Source organism: Tachypleus tridentatus, chromosome 13, assembly GCF_004210375.1.
Source record: "Tachypleus tridentatus isolate NWPU-2018 chromosome 13, ASM421037v1, whole genome shotgun sequence".
Taxonomy (NCBI): domain Eukaryota; kingdom Metazoa; phylum Arthropoda; class Merostomata; order Xiphosura; family Limulidae; genus Tachypleus; species Tachypleus tridentatus.
Genome location: NC_134837.1, coordinates 779,711 through 801,434, shown reverse-complemented (window position 1 = coordinate 801,434; position 21,724 = coordinate 779,711). Strand labels below are relative to the sequence as shown.

The 21,724-nt window shown below is 33.5% G+C and overlaps 1 protein-coding gene across 1 annotated transcript; it reads right to left on the bottom strand.

Annotated features, from left to right (window-relative positions):
- Positions 1–13,715: 13,715 nt before the first annotated feature.
- LOC143238432 (uncharacterized) lies at positions 13,716–20,510 on the bottom strand. Its single transcript, XM_076478662.1, has 3 exons — positions 20,342–20,510; positions 17,701–18,012; positions 13,716–13,844 (listed from the first exon to the last, which is right to left on the bottom strand). The coding sequence occupies exons 1-3, from the start codon at positions 20,490–20,492 to the stop codon at positions 13,789–13,791; spliced, it is 519 nt and encodes a 172-aa protein (XP_076334777.1). The 5' UTR covers positions 20,493–20,510; the 3' UTR covers positions 13,716–13,788.
- Positions 20,511–21,724: the final 1,214 nt, after the last annotated feature.

Below are 21,724 nucleotides of genomic sequence, written 5' to 3'. Positions count from 1 at the left end.
GTGCTTATTATAATTTCACCTTTTTTTTTTTTGACTTGCGTTACTTACCAAACCGATCGATAGTTGTGTTACGAGAAATCATGAACTGACGGAAAATGCGCTAGATTTTTTAATAAAATAGTCAGAACGATTGAAGGGAGATTAGTTGGAAAATATTACGAAGTGACGAAGTCAGTAAACCGAACTTTAGGTGTTTTAATCAAAATCCACGATTAAAGTGAATTAAAGTAAAAAATTTGTGTTAAGGTGACCCAAGTAAATTGTAGGCTTAGTTTGAGAAACGGAAAGGAAGTAAGTAAGAAGATTTATAATTCAAATACATGTAGAGGATGTTTACAGGACATGACGATTCATTCTTAAAAGACGACGTTTCTTCGTGCATTGCTATTTTTGCACACTGACATGTGCACATCTGTCATTGCGCATCTGCTTCCCCTATCCTTATTACTGTGTTGTAATGACTGTTTTTTCGATGCTAGACCATATATAGTCGGATAGTTGGTCAGAATCCGTTGACAAGACAGATAATGTTACAGAATGCCCAGCTGTCATTCTAATGATACGGCTAAAATGTCTTCAGTGAGAAGTAATGTGAAAGACAATTCCAAACACATTAAAACACAAACTTATGAATATATGGTAAAACAAACTCCAGTTTCTCATATTTTTGTGTGACTAGTTCTAACTATTCCAGCTATAAAGTGAAATAAATTTTTATGGTAGTTCGTAAAATGTAAGTTCTTGTAAGGACAACTCTAGTTTTTCATAATTTATATTATACATAAATGTTCATTATAGAGCAACGCAATTATGATAATACTGTTTGAACATATATATACTTCATGGTAAGGTTATACATGTGGTTTGTAATAGTTCTATTTATACGTAGGTGTTTTAATAACGTCAGATCCAGAGTGTACTACTTTCATTTTGTATGAAAATGATCTGTTAAAGTCAGATCTATTTTTAAATAGATCATTTTTGTATGGAAGATCTTGGGAGGCCATATCTTGTGTGTAATAGATCTTTTTGTAAATAGATGTTCTTGTGAGGTCAGATCTTGTGTGTAGTAGATCATTTTGTGCATAAATATTCTTGTGAGGTCAGATCTTGTGTGCAGTAGATCTTTTTGTACATAAATGTTCTTGTGAGGTCGTATTTTATGTGCAGTAGATATTATTATATAAATGTTTTTGTGAGGCCATAGCTAGTGTCCAGTAGATTTTTTGTATATAAGTGTTCTTGTGAGGTTATAGATTGTATGTAGAAGATAATTTTACATAAATGTTCTTGTGAGGCCATAGCTTGTGTGTAGTAGATTTTTTTGTATATAAATGTTCTTGTGAGGCAATATCTATTTTGTGGTAGATCATTTTGTGTATAGATGTTCTTATGAGTCCAGATCTTGTGTGTAATGGATCTTTTTATATATTGATGCTCTGCTAGTGTCCGCTATATGTTACCAACACATACATATGACGTTACTACATGACAGTCTTAATTGTAGCTGATCTGGATACTGATAGATACTGTGTTCAGTTAGATTACGATCATCTGATTCATCCTTGGAGCAGGTATTACACGATCGTGGCGAGACAGAAGCAACACACAGAAATCACTTGCTTATATTTTGAACGATAGCACGCCTTATACTGGTAATAAAGATACTACATAGTTGTTGTAGAAGTGGTTCCATATTTTTTTAAACATTTTGATCGTTTCGAAAAAGCATGTGCGTTTGACAACAATGCATCAGTCACCTGATATTTCATCTCAAATTATAGTCTGTGTGTAGTTTCTAATAGAACATCGATTTAAATTTAGGGTCAAACTATAGTCTGTGTGTAGTTTCTAATAGAACATCGATTTAAATTTAGAGTCAAACTATAGTCTGTGTTTATTTTCTAATAGAACATCGATTTAAATTTAGGGTCAAACTATAGTCTGTATGTAATTTCTAATAGAACATCGATTTAAATTTAGGGTAAAACTATAGTCTATGTGTGGTTTCTAATAGAACATCGATTTAAATTTAGGGTCAAATTATAGTCTGTGTGTAGTTTCTAATAGAACATCGATTTAAATTTAGGATCAAACTATAGTCTGTGTGTAGTTTCTAATAGAACATCGATTTATATTTAGGGTCAAACTATAGTCTGTGTGTAGTTTCTAATAGAACATCGATTTATATTTAGGGTCAAACTATAGTCTGTGTGTAGTTTCTAATAGAACATCAATTGAAATTTAGGGTCAAACTATAGTCTGTGTGTAGTTTCTAATATAACATCGATTTATATTTAGGGTCAAACTATAGTCTGTGTGTAGTTTCTAATATAACATCGATTTATATTTAGGGTCAAACTATAGTCTGTGTGTAGTTTCTAATAGAACATCGATTTAAATTTATGGTCAAACTATAGTCTGTGTGTAGTTTCTAATAGAACATTGATTTAAATTCAGGGTGAAACTAAGACGAGGTTTAATTTTATTATTAGAGATCGATTTAGAAATCAGAAGAAACTACGTCGAAATGTTGTTTTTACAGTACAATAATGATGTAAAAATAGGAGCAAACTTGCGTAAAGGTGTATATTATATAGTAGAACACCGATCTGAAAGTCGGAATAAATCTGTATAACAAAACTGACAGCCAACACATATCAATAATTTGCTTTGCTTAATATTACGGTTATGGAAAACTAGGACAAAATTCGATGTTTCTTTAAAACTAAAACTAAAATGTCTACTGAAAGAGAGAACTTACCAGCAAATAAAAAATGATATTTTGCTAGTAATAATTATTTTTATCGGGAAGATTTAGTCAACACCAGAGTTTACAGTTAAATATATAATGTTACTCTTTGTTGTGTATTACGGATATAACTATTGTGTGAAAATAAAATAAAAAATGAAAAAGACGTGTTTGAATAGTATCTTTCGTTAATATTGTTAAACCTTCTATTTTTTGTTTGTTTTTTTCAATTTTCTTGTTTCACTGAAACCGAACACATATGCTTTTGAAGGTTCTCTCGTTAAAGTTGTCAATTACTTATAGTTGATTTGTCGAAGGTCATTTCACGCGCTGGAATTTAAGAAGGCAGTTTCGAGATTAAATAAATTTGAGGTAGTGGGTTTCGAGATTAAATGAATGTGAGGTCGTGGAGCGTTAACAGCCAAACATTAAAGTTTCGAGAGTAGTTCTTTCAAACGAGTGATAATTTGAGTAGAAAAAACTTTAGACTAATTCCACTAAGTGAGAAACTGTCTCTAAAAGTAGTAGTTAACAAGAAAACTTTATAAATAAATATAAAGTGTTTCATATGTCACAAAAACAGTACTTTAAAAATGTTACTAGATTTTATGAAGCTCTTTCGTTATTTTGTAAATTACAAATTTCACATATTCTGTCGTTAAGATGAAAGATATATTGTGTAATATTTTCTGTAGACTTCTTAAAAGCTCCATCAAACCGTCACTTGACTGTAATCAGGAATGAGTTGACATAACAAAGTTCTAGAGTAAACAATTATCAGTTTTTAAGTACTGTAAGCTTACTTAATTATCGGTTTTTAAGTACTGTAAGCTTACTTAATTATCGGTTTTTAAGTACTGTAAGCTTACTTAATTATCGGTTTTTAAGTACTGTAAGCTTACTTAATTATCGGTTTTTAAATACTGTAAGCTTACTTAATTATCAGTTTTTAAGTACTGTAAGCTTACTTAATTATCAGTTTTTAAGTACTGTAAGCTTACTTAATTATCGGTTTTTAAGTACTGTAAGCTTACTTAATTATCGGTTTTTAAGTACTGTAAGCTTACTTAATTATCGGTTTTTAAGTACTGTAAGCTTACTTAATTATCGGTTTTTAAGTACTGTAAGCTTACTTAATTATCGGTTTTTAAGTACTGTAAGCTTACTTAATTATCGGTTTTTAAGTACTGTAAGCTCACTTAATTATCAGTTTTTAAGTACTGTAAGCTTACTTAATTATCGGTTTTTAAGTAGTTTAAGCTTACTTAATTATCAGTTTTTAAGTACTGTAAGCTTACTTAATTATCGGTTTTTAAGTACTGTAAGCTTACTTAATTATCGGTTTTTAAGTACTGTAAGCTTACTTAATTATCGGTTTTTAAGTACTGTAAGCTTACTTAATTATCGGTTTTTAAGTACTGTAAGCTTACTTAATACCAACAAATGATTAACTATATATTCAATGTATCTACTGTGTTAATTACTACAGTAAGATCGATAAGTCTGGAAAACAATCTAACTTTTTAACCCACAAAATAATTTAGCTTGGAGGCCTATTCTTAACAAGATAACCTCTCTTACTTGGCATTTAACACCATCACAACTCGAGTAATTACTTGAAGGGATTAGAAATTGATGCTGACTTGTAACAAAACCTTAACTTGTAGTATAGCTGTATTGAAAGATTAATCTTCTGTTTTCTAAGAACAGTATACTCAGAGAGTTAACTTATTGGGATAACTCTTACATCTAACTCATTACACTCTAGAGGTCCATCGGTAGTAGGTCATCAGCAATCGATTGGAGATTAAATACTTACTTATTTGTATTCTTTGTTAGATTAAATATCCGTGCGTCGATTATCCACAATATTGAACTCATACAATAGAGGGAAGGTAGTTCAACAGTCTCTAGAACTTGCTTTAATTATGTGTGGATGTTTTGTTACAGCGAAACCACATCGGGCTATCTGCTGAGTCCATCGAAAGGAATCGAATCCATGATTTTAGCGTTGTAAATCCGTAGACTTACTGTAAGGGACGACTTTAATTTAATAGTGAAACTTGATTGTTATTCTCATAGCTGGAAATGGCCTGGTAGCTAGGGTATTCGACAAGTGTATCGCTAAACGCATTGGACAAAAATAGATAGAGTTTTTATCTCTAAACGTAGGGCCTGGCATGGCCAGGTGGTTAAGGCGCTCGACTCGTAATCCGAGGGTCGCGGGTTCAAATCCCCGTCGCATCAAATATAGTCGCCCTTTCACCCATGAGGGCGCTATAATATTACGACCAATCCCGCTATCCATTGGCAAAAGAGTAGCCCAAGGGTTCACGATGATTAGTGATGACTTGATGCTTTCTCTCTAGTCTTACACTGCTAAATTAGGGACGGCTAGCGCAGATAGCCCTTGTGTAGCTTTGCGCGAAATTCAAAAGAAAAGAAACAAAAAGAAATCTTCTTCTCGAAGGACCTTCTCTCAACCTAAACTCGTAATACATCCATAATATTGACCGTTAGATGTTTGTGCTTTATCTTTTTTGAAACGCTACAGCATGTATTTCTTAACCGAAACTATTATAATACTTGTAAATAGTTCTAGACCCAGTTTTCCAAATATATACATTAATGTATCTTTAAATCTGAAAACATTAAAAATTATAACAGCACTTTCGTTTCTATATAAGTTACGTGTGTTTGACGAATATCAGTCTATAGTTTCAGTTTCTACCTCAGTGAGGAGATTAACATTGGAGTGTAAACTTAACATTCTATGGGTCAATTAAACTACTCTTGGTACATATTACCAATGACAGCGCACTAATGTGGAGAAAATTAAGAATAATATATTTTGAATATACGATGACCTCATTAATTGTTGCTTACAGGTTTCCTTACTGCACGAGAGGTCACAGCTGCAAGCGCAACGAGACGCCATACATTCTGAAACTTATGTATAATATGAGGTAAATCAATCATCTCCAGAGATTTCGGAGAATCTACATAACCAACTGATGGCCTAACATAACCTGAAATTGTAGGACATTTACTAATGGAGATTCATATAATATAATACTAAGGAACTTGTAACACAGCGATGTAAGTGTCATTATATTTAAAGACTGACACGTTACGTGGGAAAATAAACTTATTCTGAAACACAGGTTTTTTCAGTTTCAACTACTTTTTTTTCGTATTTATTTCACAAAACGTTCAACGATTATGAATTTTTAAATAAGAAAGTGCTACTAGATGGCGGAAGGTTTGAGTAAGATTGATGTATAAATATATTGGTCTAAGTACGACTGAATTCTTGAAGGAAAGTTAGAACCACAAAGATCATTACGTGTGGGTTCTTTTGTACTGAGACGTTTTAATATACGTTTAAAACATGGGTTTTTTACATTGAATCGAGGATCATTTATTTCATGTGGCCCGGCATGGTGATGTGATTAAGGTACTCGACTCGTAATTTGAAGGTTTCGGGTTTGAATCCCCGTCTCACCAAACATGCTTGCTCTTTCAACCGTGGAGGCATTATAAAGGGACTGTCAATCCTACTATTATTTAATGAAAGAGTAGCCCAAGAGTTAGCCCCTAGTGGTGATGACTAGCTGCTTTTCCTCTAGTCTTACACTAGCGCGGATAACCCTCGTGCATTTTTGCGCAAAATTCCGACCAAACCAAATTATTTCGTGCTTTTTTATTATATCTCTCAATATTTCGATTCAGTTGACCTGTCGTTAGTTTGTTGGTGAACAAAATGAAGTCCCTAACAATTATTGCTATCCTAAAACTTGTGGTAATGAAAAATTAAATTGCGAAGGGAAGCCAATATCGCTCTAAAAATTAGCACATTCACGTAATATTTCGTATTTCCATAAATCATATGAAGGCAATAAATTACACATATAATAGAATCTATTATTTCACATCATGTAACAGATTAAAAAATACATAATGCTGTTTCCTTGCTACGAACAAACCTAAATATTACCTTGTACACACGCTATTATTAAGAATGCTTCCAAATTTTAAATGTTCGGTCAAGGGGCGCTTGTTATAGTAGTTTTAATTCAGTCTTGTTTTTTAGAAATCGTGTTTAACTTATTACTTGCGTGTGACAACGCGATAAAACCAGCACTTTAAACAGATAATGGGTTAAAATTACACGATGTGTTAAAGTCATCACTTAATCCAGCTAACGCGTTCCAATCAGCAGTTAATTCGAACAACGTTTTAAATTCATCAGTCGGTTCACAAAACGTATTAAAATTACTAGGTGCAAAGAAACGTAATTGTGAAACGGAAACAAGCGATACTGAGAGGAAATTTTGTATTAATATGATCATCATTTTGTGTATTACATATTCCATCGAAAGTTTTGAGAATTATAATTACATGATAACAGTCACATTTAGTTCATTGCAACGTTTTCTAGACTGACGATAATGTATACAGAAAACTAGCTTATTAAATATACGACCTTGACTCACTTTGTGACCACTAAGAACTGAGCTTCTGATTGAGCCATTTTAAGAAGGTGGACTCTCAAAGCCATTACTGACTCATAGGTATCTGTTACTATGAAGTTCAGGCCAAGTGAATGAAAATCTAAAGAGAACTTTGACATTGTCTTTTAGTTTCTTACAGAATCCTTGCCTTGTTTATGAGATCTAGTTCTGTTCGCTCCGTACTCAACTATTCACGAGGTTGTAACACTAGCCTTGTTCTACATTTATGTCAGTGATTGGAACACGCTCGACTAATTATAGTTGATCTCGGATGCTGAGTAGATTTCGAATCGTAAAGAATCAGATTATAAGCAAAAGCTTTAATCAGAGAAGTGAAGCATTTTAATTCGGTAATAAGTTGTTATTGAAGGGTTATATTATAAAGACGATATGATGAGGGAAACATGACGTCGGAAAACATGTGGTAGCTTTGCTTCACTATTTTGGTCATATTAGATTTAAGTCACATTTGGCTATCTGGTGTATACACTGTGGGGTATCAAACTCCGGATTTTGTTTTTGTAAGGCCGTAGATTTACCGCTGTCCTGCTCTGGGACTTTGGAAGATAAAAAAAGAGAGAATTCGTATAGAAGGTAATTATTTTTATTCGTTTAGGTATATATATATTTTTAAAACTTGAAATTTAACGCTTTTCACGTTTTGGCCTACTTTAAATGTACCGCTATGCTATTAATTTTATTTTTGAGACCCGAGGTCGCTTACGACTGTTGTGGTAGTTTACAATTTGAAATTGCCTAAAATTGTAATTGTAGTTTAGAAGTTAATTAAATGTAGATATGTTTCAAATTTACCAACAAGACTGATACACACAGTGTTCTTTAGTAACACAAATATATTTTAATATACAAACAAAAGCACGATTTATAAGAACGGTTAATACAAATAGTTATTACAAATTATAATTTATATACAAAAGGTTTAAAAACTTACAAACAATACTGAGTCTTCTATCTGGCATGAACTGAATATTTTATCAACGGTTCACGATAAGCGAATGAAGTTCGAGGTGATATTGTTACAATTCATTAACGCCCAAAGTTAATTCCCTGAGGTTAAACGGTTTATAATGTTCGAAACCCATAAACGCTTCTGGTAAAATATCTGTAGTTTCCGATTAATAAGCGTTTATCACAGTTATAGCTTCCAAGGTTTATAGTATACTACTTGGAGCAAACCAACAATATATAAAACTGTTTCTCCGTTTGTTACCACTTAATAAACTTAAGAGGAGATTGTCTGGAAATTTCAGCTGAAACATCAATATTTAAAGATACGCTAGTGCTTTCGTAAAACATATATATTATTAATTCTTACACTCAAGAGTCTTTTACAAATTTCGAGAATAGGCGGGACTTTCGTAATACAAGTATATTAAACTTTAACAAATATTATAAATATTACAATGAATATATAATAGTAAATCCGTTATACTATAAAACTAAAAGGTCGATAATACCACATAATCTACACTTCTCCTCATTGATTAGGTACACTGTCTTAAACCAAGACATACAAATTCTGTAATGATAAAAAAAATTATCTTAAGAATTAATAGTTGATGAAATGTTGGTTGTAATGGTTAAAGTAAGTAAGCCTAGGGATTACAAATACATAACGTCAAATCAATTAACAATACTTAACCCTAAATATCATATTTTATAAAAACAAAAGAGAGAAAATGGAATAAATACTAAATTAAAGACGTAACTAATATTACGTTAAGACCACATGTAAAGTTAAGATTAATTATATATACAGAATGTATGCACCACGATGTTGCGTCTAATAGCGTTTTCACTGCAGAAAACAAAAGTTGTGGAGAAAACGTTGTACTACGTGATAATAAAGTATCTCGCTGTTCTTGTGTAGTCTCAACGAAATTATACCTGAAAGTAAGACTGCATTCTAATTTGTTCATTACATGACGTAATAATTGTTAATTTGCATAACTGTATTTTTTGCGCGATTAATTTCAATCTTAATACGAATAACAGACGTCCATGATTTCAGACTCCTCATTGGTTTGTTTGTTTTTTTTTTAATTTCGCGCAAAGCTATACGAGGGCTATCTGCGCTAGATATCCCAATTTAACAGTGTAAGACTAGATGGAAGGCAACTAATCATCACCACTGATCACCAACTCTTGGGCTACTTTTTTAACAACGAATAGTGAGACTGACCATCACATTATAACACCCCACAGCTGAAAGGGCGAGTATGTTTGGTGTGACGGGGATTCGAACCCGCGACCTTCGGATTACGAGTTAAGCGCCTTAACCACCTGGCCATGCCGGGCCTCTCTTCATTGGTTAAAACATAAAAAAGACGTCAGTCGTTCATCGCAGGAATACACCCTCATGTAGAATATTTTTTTACTCAGAGATACAAGATTGATATAAAACCTAACAAACCGGTTTGGATTAGAAAAGGAAAAGTAGTTATTATCCAATTTATCACTGTCTTTGAAACTCGTTAATCTTTAGTGAATGAAATGAAAAAAATCAACACAAAAACATCCGATTACGCACAGGAAAAGACAAGAAAAAGTTTTGATATATATATAGAAATAAAGATTAATTTTATATATCAACATTGTAAACCAGAGAAGTATTGGTTCTTATCATTTGACCATTATGGTACAGTTGGACACCTAATTGTGAAATAACCTTTAAAGCACATTGTCTCTGAGTTTTATTTGTTTTGGATGTCGTGCATAGCTACACGAGAGCTATCTGCGCTAGCCGTTTCTAAGTTAGGAGTGTAAGTCTAGAGGGAAGGCAGCTAGTCATCACCACCCACCGCCAACTCGTGGGCTACTCTTTTAGCAACGAATAGTGGGATTGACCGTCACATTATAACGCCCTCACAGCTGAAAGGGCGAGCATGTTTGGCGCAACCGGGATGCGAACCCGCGACCCTCAAATTTCGAGTCACACGCCTTAACACGCTTGGCCATGCCGGGCCAAGTCTAGAGGGAAAGCAGCTAGTCACCACCACCCTCCGTCAACTCTTGAGCCAGTCTTTTACCAACGAATGGTGGAATTGTCCGAAACATTATATCACCCCCACGGCTGAAATAACAAGGATGTCTGGTGTGACGGGGATTCGAACCCGCTGTTTACTAGTCGAGTGCCTTAACCACCTGGAAATGCCACGTCTATCTCTGGGTATATCATAGTTGAAGTTATGCGACATTCTAAAGTATATGTTGAATATAATTTATAAACTGCTTTCGATGATGTTATTAAACCTTGGAAGAAATGTGATGTATAAAGTTTATGTCAATAGATTCTTCTCAGTAAACTCCAGATCGTTTGAGTTATTAACCTGTCAGTCGAGCTGCTACATAACTATCTGTTTACGCCGCGTGTGAATAATGTCGGACTGACTGTCACGTAGGTGATAAATCAAAAACGTGGAAAATACCGCCACTTGAATATATGAACAAGGGTTTAGGAAACGATATAAATGTGGTCATTCATGTGAACTGAAGTAAACAGTGTAAACGTACGAGAGAAATAACGATGTATCCTTCATTTTCAGCGTATACAACACGTGCATACAGGCGGCACGTGCATATTATCTGTGATATGTAATTCTAAGACAATACATGAAACTAAAGAGACAGACAAGATACATAACTAACTTTGAATGTCCTGACATGCGCGCTGATATATTTATTTTTTACTTTTACTTACACTGGTTTAAAATAGTTAAAATAAAATAGAAAATCAGATAAATAAAACTTATAAATGTTTAAATAAATGTCGTGAAAACTGTAAGATGTCGGACATAACAGAAACAAACTGTAAGATGTCGGACATAACAGAAACATATTTATCTGCAGTGTACGGTTCGAACCCAAGATATCTTGAACTATTTATTACAATATTATAACTGTAGCGTTAGTTTCAAACATAAAATATTTTAAACTTAACGTCGATACTTATCGGTCGGATTTTATTTTGTAGCTGTGAATGTGATGAATTTGGTGTTCTAGCTTTAGAGATCTTAAAATACGCCTTGTTTTACATAGAGAATGCGTGCTCAATTCGAAGACACCCTAAATCAGAATTCACTGTTTCAAAAATTACACACCAGGTAAGAAATTCAATACTTAGTTTTTTTGTTGTTTTTTTTTAATTACGCGAAAAGCTACTCGAGGTCTATCTGCGCTAGCCGTCCCTAATTTAGCAATGTAAGATTAGAGGGAAGGCAGCTAGTCATCACCACCCACCGCCAACACTTGGGCTTTTCTTTTATAAACGAATAGTGGGATTGAGCGTCACATTATAACGCCCCACACGGCTGGGAAGGCGAGCATGTTTAGTGCGACCGGGATTCGAACACACGACCCTCGGATTACGAGTCAAGCGCCTTAACCACCTGGCCATGCCCGAGCCCGAATACTTACTAAACAAGTATATATAGAAGGAGAGAGAGAACAGCATCAAAATATGGAAAGCGAACCTTAAAACTAAATGCTGTCACTGATAATGGAGATCAAAACCATAACAAGGACTAAATTACTGCGTGTGTTTTATGTTTAGGAACGTTTGGTGATGTCAGGTACAAATGTGAGTTAACACGACCTTCTGCAATAAACATATCTTACTTTGAGAAATATTAACATGAACTCTTTGAATAATCACACGTATTTTATACACCTTTACTTTCATGTTAACATCGTAGTGTTGACAGTGTTTATATATCTTTATTTTCATGTTAACATCATAGCGTTGACAGTGTTTATATATCTTTACTTTAATGTTAACATCATAGCGTTGACAGTGTTTATATATCTTTATTTTCATGTTATCATCGTAGTGTTGACAGTGTTTATATATCTTTACTTTGATATTAACATCGTAGTGTTGACAGTGTTTATATATCTTTACTTCGATGTTAACATCGTAGTGTTGACAGTGTTTATATATCTTTACTTTCATGTTAACATCGTAGTGTTGACAGTGTTTATATATCTTTACTTTCATGTTAACATCGTAGTGTTGATAGTGTTTATATATCTTTACTTTCATGTTAACATCGTAGTGTTGACAGTGTTTATATATCTTTACTTTCATGTTATCATCGTAGTGTTGATAGTGTTTATATATCTTTACTTTCATGTTAACATCGTAGTGTTGATAGTGTTTATATATCTTTACTTTCATGTTAACATCGTAGTGTTGACAGTGTTTATATATCTTTACTTCGATGTTAACATCGTAGTGTTGACAGTGTTTATATATCTTTACTTTCATGTTAACATCGTAGTGTTGATAGTGTTTATATATCTTTACTTTCATGTTATCATCGTAGTGTTGACAGTGTTTATATATCTTTACTTTCATGTTAACATCGTAGTGTTGACAGTGTTTATATATCTTTACTTTCATGTTAACATCGTAGTGTTGATAGTGTTTATATACCTTTACCTTCATGTTGGCACCATCCTGTTGACAGTGTTTATATGCTTTGAACATTTCATGTTAACTCCACCGTGTGTTAACTGAGACTGATAACAAGGAAAACGACAAAAAGTAAAATGAGGCGAAGTTACAAACCGTCCGTATTGAAGTGTGTATATATACAGTATTATAAGTTTATTTGTTCTTATGTGTATTTTAATTCGTATTAACCCTTCTGTGGCTCATCGAATCATGAATTGGTGGTTGGTGCACGAAAATGGTGAAACTAGTAATTTATTGATGACCATTTTAAGGAAGATTTTAAAACCAAGATATGTTCTGAACCTTGAGATCCTTGATAAGTATTCTGAAAGAATTTGAAACACAAATGGGTTCAGAACCTTGGGCTTGTTGCTAAGTATTCTGAGGAAGAACTTGAAACACAGAAAGATCCAGAACCTTGGGCTTCTTGCTAAGTATTATAGTGACGAGTTTGAAACACAAATAGATCCAGAACCTTGGGCTTCTTGCTAAGTATTCTGGGGAATAATTTGAAACACAAATAGGTCCAGAACCATGGACTTCTTGCTAAGTATTCTGGGAAAGAATTTGAAACACGCATAGGTTCAACACCTTGAGATTTTTTATGAGTTTTCAGAAAATGAATTTGAAACAGAACCTTTGACAAAAGCCTCGAAACACAAACAACATCACCAATGCAAAGAGGATAGTTGCTCTTATGAAGCCGTATTGAAATAACTAACACAAAGACAAAATTAGCCTTGTTGTTTCTAATAAACAATCAGAGCCCATGCTTTACCGAATAATTTTTATCACACGAAAACAAAGCATCTAAGCCTTGTGCTACATCGAGACGAAGTGAAGCAAAGCGTTGCATTAAAGCCTTACCTGTAACAATAAGTTCGTAATTATTATTTTATTTACTTGGTTGATGTACAAGTGTTTCGGAAAATTTATTGGTAATACTAAAATTAGAATTCGAAGTACAAGAAAGAAATTAGAACTTAAACATATAATAAAGCTCTCCGTAACGAGGGGCTTAACCAAGCGGTTGAGACGGTTTCTTGTCAGTGAGCTACTCGGACAAGACGTGCTGTTTGAGTACATGAATATTCATGTCTTTCTGGAAGGATTTAAGTCAAATGAGAGGTAATTAATGATACATAGTATAAATGTGTGGAACTGTAACAAATCTCAGGGAATAGTAAGGAGTTATGTATTACAAGTAGCAAGATATTATCTTAGTAATTAGAACTGAACCCAGAATTAATCTTCCTTCTTTGGATTGAAGAAAACATATATACTGGAAATTATAAATGATTACTTGGACGCATCGTACTTTGTAGCAGAATCCAATTATTTCATAACTTATTTTGATATTTTTGGTAATTGAAATCTACTTTATATTGAACACAAAGATTGATCATAAGAGTACAATGTTGCTGTGAAACATAGCGACCAGTTCAAATAAATATCGCACCTTTTTTGAGTCAAACATGACGTCAAATGGAACATAAGTTTCTATAGGACTAAATGTCACATTTCTGCTGATTACAAAGTCTAGTTTTTATGGTAATTACGACTTAGTGTTACGCAAAATATAAAGATATATTATACAAAGAACTAGCTTGTTTTATTACAGCATAATCCGATTTTTGTAAAGTATGTTAGAACAAAACTAATTTAAAGAAATAACAAAACATCCTTGATAAGAACATCATCCCATATTACTTGAAATACGAATTATGTTATGGGTAAATTACTGTTTACCGATCCATAACGTTATATTTATGTGAATTATAAAGAGATAACTTTACTTGAAACGAGATCTGATATTTACAGTCTACGGAAAGTGAGTAATATGAAGAACAAACACCAAGGTTTTATTAAGAACAAGGCCTGCTGTTTATAGTATAAGAAACGTAGTTAACATGAAGTATAAAAACACAATTTTATTAGGAACACTTCTTACTGTTCACAGTTTATAGTGCGTGGAACGTGGTTAATATGGACAATAAATGTTGGGTCATAGGAAGTACGAATCTAGTTTAAACAAAATATGTTGTATCTCGTGAAGGAATATGGTTTATACGGATAATAAAATATAGATTTTAAATAAAAGACTCGAGCCTTGAAATTTTACGCTTACGCACGTATCATTCATTAACTAATTTATTTAGTTAAATAAATTAATTTGAATAGCACAGAAATTCAAACACCAGTGGGCCCGGCATGACCAGGTGGGTAAGGCCTTCGATTTATAATCTGAGGGTCGCGGGTTCAAATTCTCGTCGCACCAAACATGCTTTCCCTTTCAGTCTTGGGGCGTTATAATGTGGTGGTCAATTCTACTATTCGTTGGTAAAAGAATTGACCAAGACTTGGCGGTGGGTGATGATGACTAGCTGCCTTCCCTCTAGTCTTACACTGCTAAATTAGGGACGAATAGGTAGGTAACCCTCGTGTAGCTGTGCGCGAAATTAAAAACAAACAAACAAACAATCCCTCAATGCTACTAAGACTTACAAACTGTGGATCTTTTTCCGAGCTTCTACGAACGTAATTGTTTGCTTTCCAATCTATAACTCATCATGGATGTACAGAAGAATAAACATCTAACTATTCATAACCTTCTCATAATAACTGTTCATCCTTCTTCATATTACATTAAACTCATATTCGGCTTGACTTGGGCAATAACGTATTACAAGTACGAATTATTATAGAAAATAAGTGAGTAATACGAAACATACAATATGTACGTGGTTTCCTTTATTCATGAACAAGTCTAGTCTTTGTGTTCAATGTTCAAGCCTAGTTTTTATGTTCAATGTGCAAGTCTAGTCTTTATGTTCAATGTCCAAGTCAGTTCTTTGTGTTCAATGTCCAAGTATAGTCTTTATGTTCAATGTGCAAGTCTAGTTTTTATGTTCAATGTGCAGGTCTAGTCTTTGTGTTCAATGTGCAAGTATAGTCTTTATGTTCAATGTGCAACTCAAATCTTTGTGTTCAATGTGCAAGTCTAGTCTTTGTGTTCAATGTGCAAGTCAAATATTTGTGTTCAATGTGCAAGTCTAGTTTTTATGTTCAATGTGCAAGTCTAGTATTTGTGTTCAATGTTCAAGTCTAGTCTTTATGTTCAATGTGCAAGTCTAGTCTTTTTGTTCAATGTGCAACTCAAATCTTTGTGTTCATTGTGCAAGTCTAGTCTTTATGTTCAATGTGCAACTCAAATCTTTGTGTTCAATGTGCAAGTCTAGTCTTTGTGTTCAATGTGCAAGTCAAATATTTGTGTTCAATGTGCAAGTCTAGTTTTTATGTTCAATGTGCAAGTCTAGTTTTTATGTTCAATGTGCAAGTCTAGTATTTGTGTTCAATGTTCAAGTCTAGTCTTTATGTTCAATGTGCAAGTCTAGTTTTTATGTTCAATGTGCAGGTCTAGTCTTTGTGTTCAATGTTCAAGTCTAGTCTTTATGTTCAATGTGCAAGTCTAGTTTTTATGTTCAATGTGCAAGTCTAGTCTTTATGTTCAATGTGCAACTCAAATCTTTGTGTTCATTGTGCAAGTCTAGTCTTTATGTTCAATGTGCAAGTCTAGTTTTTATGTTCAATGTGCAAGTCTAGTCTTTATGTTCAATGTTCAAGTCTAGTCTTTGTGTTCAATACCGATCTAGCCAAAACATTTCAGTGTTCTATCGTGGTCAGTTTTATATTATAAAAGATGGCTCGAATCACGTGTCACGCAATGAAAAATTTGAATTAAGTATTTATAGTTTAACATTTGAAATAAGTGAAAGGACAAAAATATTCTTATGATTTAAAAACCACAATCACGATATTACATGAAGCTGTCAGATGAAACGTTATATATATGTTCTGTTAGCGTTACTTTTATACAATTGACGTGAAAGACGGCTGTTTCATCGTAGCATTTTCCTTATTCACGTTTCATATCATTAGCTATATTTATCAGTGACAAAATATTTAAAACGATTACACTAATGAATCAAATATTCTTAGATATTACATGTTATCATTAGAACGTATTCTTTTAACGTTTCGTTATGTTATCTCAGAAATGACCAACCCTAACATGTTGAAGACAGAGTGAAAGTAACAAGTCACTTTTGGCGGTTTTCGTGACTTCTTTACAAAAAAAAAAAAGTCCCCTTCTCGGTAACTCAGCGGCAAGTTATGAATATTTATAACACTAAAATCTGGTTTAAATACTCGTGGTGGGCACATCATAGGTAGCCCATTGTATATCTTCGCGCTTCACAACGATTAAAAAAGTAGAATACTTTGTCAATAAAAGTAGTTGCTTGGTAACCAGTAACAGATATTTTGTTATTAATAACCAAGAAAAACATCAAGTTAATCTGGATAAAGAAACAGAGTAATCGCTATGTATAAAATTAATTTTAGTCTTAAGGAAAGGACAAACACTGGATCTGAAGCCATAGAGCCTTGAAATGTGTTTCCTATTTACACTGAAAAAGTGTCTTTATAGGTACTATTAATATTATCTTCTTTCGCTTCTGAATTACAGAAAAAGTAATGGTTGAATAGCATCTTGGTGGAAAAAAAGGCTTAGAAACTGTCTGTGTGTAAAATAAATTACAAGTTTGTTTGTTTGTTTTTTAATTTTGCGCCAAGTTACTCGAGGGCTATCTGCGGTAGCCGTCTTTAATATAGCAGTGTAAAACTAGAGGAAAGACAGCTAGTCATCACCACCAACCGTCAATTCTTGGGCTACTCTTTGACCAAAGAAAAGTGGGATTAATCGTAACTTTATAACTCCCTCACGGCTGAAAGGGCGAGCATGTTTGATGTGTCGGGGATTCGAACCCGTGACCTTCAGATTATGAGTCGAACACCCTATTACTCTAGATATTATATATAATGCTCGTAAATGAATATTGAACAATGACATAGAATAAAAGTGATTATTGAAGAAAATAAATATAACACATACTTACCAGGATAATATGTTACGCTTTTATGTCTCCGATAACCAGCACCAGGGAAAAGAATAACACATTCATATAATGTAGCGCCGTCTGGTGGCAGATCAGTGTCTCTTACCTTATGAGTAACTACTGCCCGATAAGTGTCACCTTTATCTGAAATTTTGGTTACGGTGTCAGTTATGATTGTAGGCTTGCTATCACCGGGACTCGTACGATACAAGGTTATTTCAGGTACTGGAAAGACCTGTCCCACTTCACAACTTAACGTAGTTAGATCAATGGCCGATTTGGTATAATTAAATCGAAGGCATTTGGCTGGTGCTAGAGAATATAGAACAAAATACCAGTGAACTGGAAAAAGATCAAATTATAACAATTGTGAAAAGCAAATATTAATATAATGAACATGTGTTTGAGGAAAGACAATTTTACTTCAGTGTATTTAATTATATGAAAACAAAACACCACTAGACTACAAACTAGAATAAATACCATTACTATAAAGTATAATAAAACTGAATTTTAGACTCAAAGACAGAATAAAAATCACCATTCCTAACAACAAACCAAAGTAAAGATCACCATTCCTAACTACAAACCAAAGTAAAGATCACTACTCTAAACTACAAACCAAAGTAAAGATCACTATTCCTAACTACAAACCAAAGTAAAGATCACCATTCCTAACTACAAACCAAAGTAAAGATCACCATTCCTAACTACAAACCAAAGTAAGATCACTATTCCTAACTACAAACCAAGTAAAGATCACTGCTCTAAGCTACAGAGCCAAGTGAGATCACTATTCTAACTACAAACCAAAGTAAAGATCACCATTCCTAACTACAAGCCAAAGTAAAGATCATCATTCCTAACTACAAACCAAGTGAGAGATCACCATTCCTAACTGCAAACCAAGTGAGGATCACTATTCCTAACTACAAACCAAAGTAAAAGATCACCATCCCTAACTACAAACCAGTAAGATCACCATTTCTAACTGCAAACCAAAGTAAAGATCACTATTCCTAACTACAAACCAAGTAAAGATCACCATTCTAACTACAAACCAAAGTAGAGATCACCATCCCTAACTACAAACCAAGTAAAGATCACCATTCCTAACTACAGACCAAGTAAAGATCACTCATCCCTAACTACAAACCAAAGTAAGAGATCACCATTCCTAACTACAAACCAAAGTGAGATCACTATTCCTAACTACAAACCAAAGTAAGATCACCATTCCTAACTACAAAGCCAAGTAAAGATCACTATTCCTAACTACAAACCAAAGTGAGATCACCATCCCTAACTACAAACCAGTAAGATCACTATTCTTACTACAGGCCAAAGTGAGATCACCATTCCTAAATACAAACCAAGTAAAGATCACCATTCCTAACTACAAACCAGAGTAAGAGATCACCATTCCTAACTACAAACCAGAAAGTAAAGATCACCATTCCTAACTACAAGCCAAGTAAAGATCACCATCCTAACTACAAAGCCAAAGTAAGATCACCATTTCTAACTACAAACCAAGTAAAGATCACCATTCCTAACTACAAACCAAGTAAAGATCACCATTCCTAACTGCAAACAAAAGTAAAGATCATATCTAATTCCTAACTACAAACCAAAGTAAAGATCACCATCCTAACTACAAACCAAGGTAAAGATCACCATTCTAACTACAAACCAAAGTAAAGATCACTATTCCTAACTACAAACCAAAGTAAAGATCACTATTCCTAACTACAAACCAAAGTAAAGATCACTACTCTAAACTACAAACCAAACCAAAGTTCAACGCACTAAACTACAAATAAAGTTTCTAAGTGATTACATTTATAGTTTGTGGATGCAAATTGAGGAAGATTATTGAAAATAGCAATCAAATCAGTGTTTGTGCTTTCAAAATGGTTTTCTCTGATACCAGTAAAACAGGCTAAAGAAATAATCTCATGACTAACAGAAACTAGAACCTTCTTTACATCAAAGAAGCTTGAACAGTTGCACGTGTACAAAAGAACAGTTTGAGTTAAAATTTATTGTTTAAAGTTTATTCTAGTTTTATACACTTTTCAACTAATAGAAACTTCCTCATGTAGTTGAACGTCGGAAACTAGCCAACATTAGAAACTAACAGGTCTGATATTTTGTATAACGAATATGAAACCTACTTTGGTGGCATTCATATTGTTAAAAGTCACGATTACTTGAATCACAGCTCTTTAGCTGAGTGTTATCGACCTTTAACGACGTTCTTACTTCACATGACATATGATTTATTCATATTTTCATGTGATACAGTTGAATGTTTTCAATATATAAACATCACATGTAAAATAATGTATATAGTACGTATCTATTTTCACGACTCTAACAAGTTACGACTTTGAGTAGAGTTCCTTATCCAATTAGGTAGTATGTTAATTACCATATTTCTCTAATTAATTATTTCGTTACAACATTAGTTAGTGAAACATTTATTGAATGCATTTTAATTAAAATCTATGCAGAAATGAAATTATATGCAAAGATATTTAAAATTATATTTTCTTTTCGAATTATTTGCACATGTGCAATTTGATAATTAATCAACTTTCTTTTAAGAAGTTTTATATTGTATATTTATTTATTTTACCATAAACTATCATTTCCTTTTCCGCTGTGTCAAGTCCGTTAAAGGAAGCCACATGACAAGCGTATTTTCCACTTAGATGAGTTGTTGGATTCAGGATTCGAAGGCTTCTGTACTCTGTAAATTTATTGAACGGTGTGACAGAGAAGTTCATGTCGATACGTCCCTGGAGTTTTTCGAAACTAGCCGAGATCCGAGCTCGGGAATCCACTGGTAGATGGGTTTGGGATCATTGTTAAGAAACCATTTCACAACAAGCCGGTTGTCTTTATCCGTCAGAGTGTACACACAGTCCAATGTGACAGATTCTTGGGTCCCGTTTTCTACCCAGCGGGGAATCGACAGCTCAGAAATGTGCAAAGCATCGTGCTCTATTAAATCAAACAAGTAGATACGTAAGAGATAGTGACCTATGGTAACCTCAAGAAAGACTAAATTATACAAACATTGGACCCATGGTAACCTCATGAAAGACAAAATTATACAAACATTCAATTACACCTAAGTAATCTTTTGTCTTTTTCTGAAAATTACTATTTTTTTTTGTTGCAAATACTGCAGTTTAAATTGTTTATAAATAAGTACAAATGAACTTAATAATCGAGGATTTACTTTTGGACCTCTCTAGATATCACTGGAATTACTTCACAGTTTTCTGTCCTCGATTGGAAGAAATTTAAAACGCTAAAATCAGGGGTTCGATTCCCCTCTGTGGACACAGCAAATAGCCTGATGTGGCTTTGCTATAAGAAACACACATACAGTTTTCTCATCGAAGTTCCACGTGAGAGCTGTTTCTACTTGTGTTATTAAAAATACCTAACGTTGGTTCAGCGGTTTGCTTGAGCAGTTTTAAACTCCAAATTTAAGGTTCGATCCTTTCAGTGGTCACATTTTCGGTTCACCATTGAATGCAAAAACAAAGATGTTAAGTACACAATTATTTTGTTGATAAGTGTATTAAAAATGAAATCAATACTATTGTTTAGTAATTACAGCACGTGCTAAGCGTTCTTAGCAACGAATGTAGAAAACCTAGGAGTGTTATAAATAATGTTATAAATTATGTTACAAATGGTTAAAGCAGGAAATATCATTTCGTTATTAGAAATAAATCTGGAAATCTAGTGGTATTAAAATAGTTTCCAGCTAGAAATATCGTAAACTCAGAAAAGGTTACATCTGAAGCCCTTGTAATGTTAAAAGAAGTTAAAACTGAAATTTTGGTCATATTACAAGAAGGTTATACTTGGCATACCTGATTGTTAGAAGAGATAAAAACTCTTAATGTACAAGAGGTCAAGTTGCACGTCTTGTGATGTTACATTGTATTAAAACTGCAAATCTCGTGGGGTTACACCATATTATGTTCGTAAATCTCGCAAT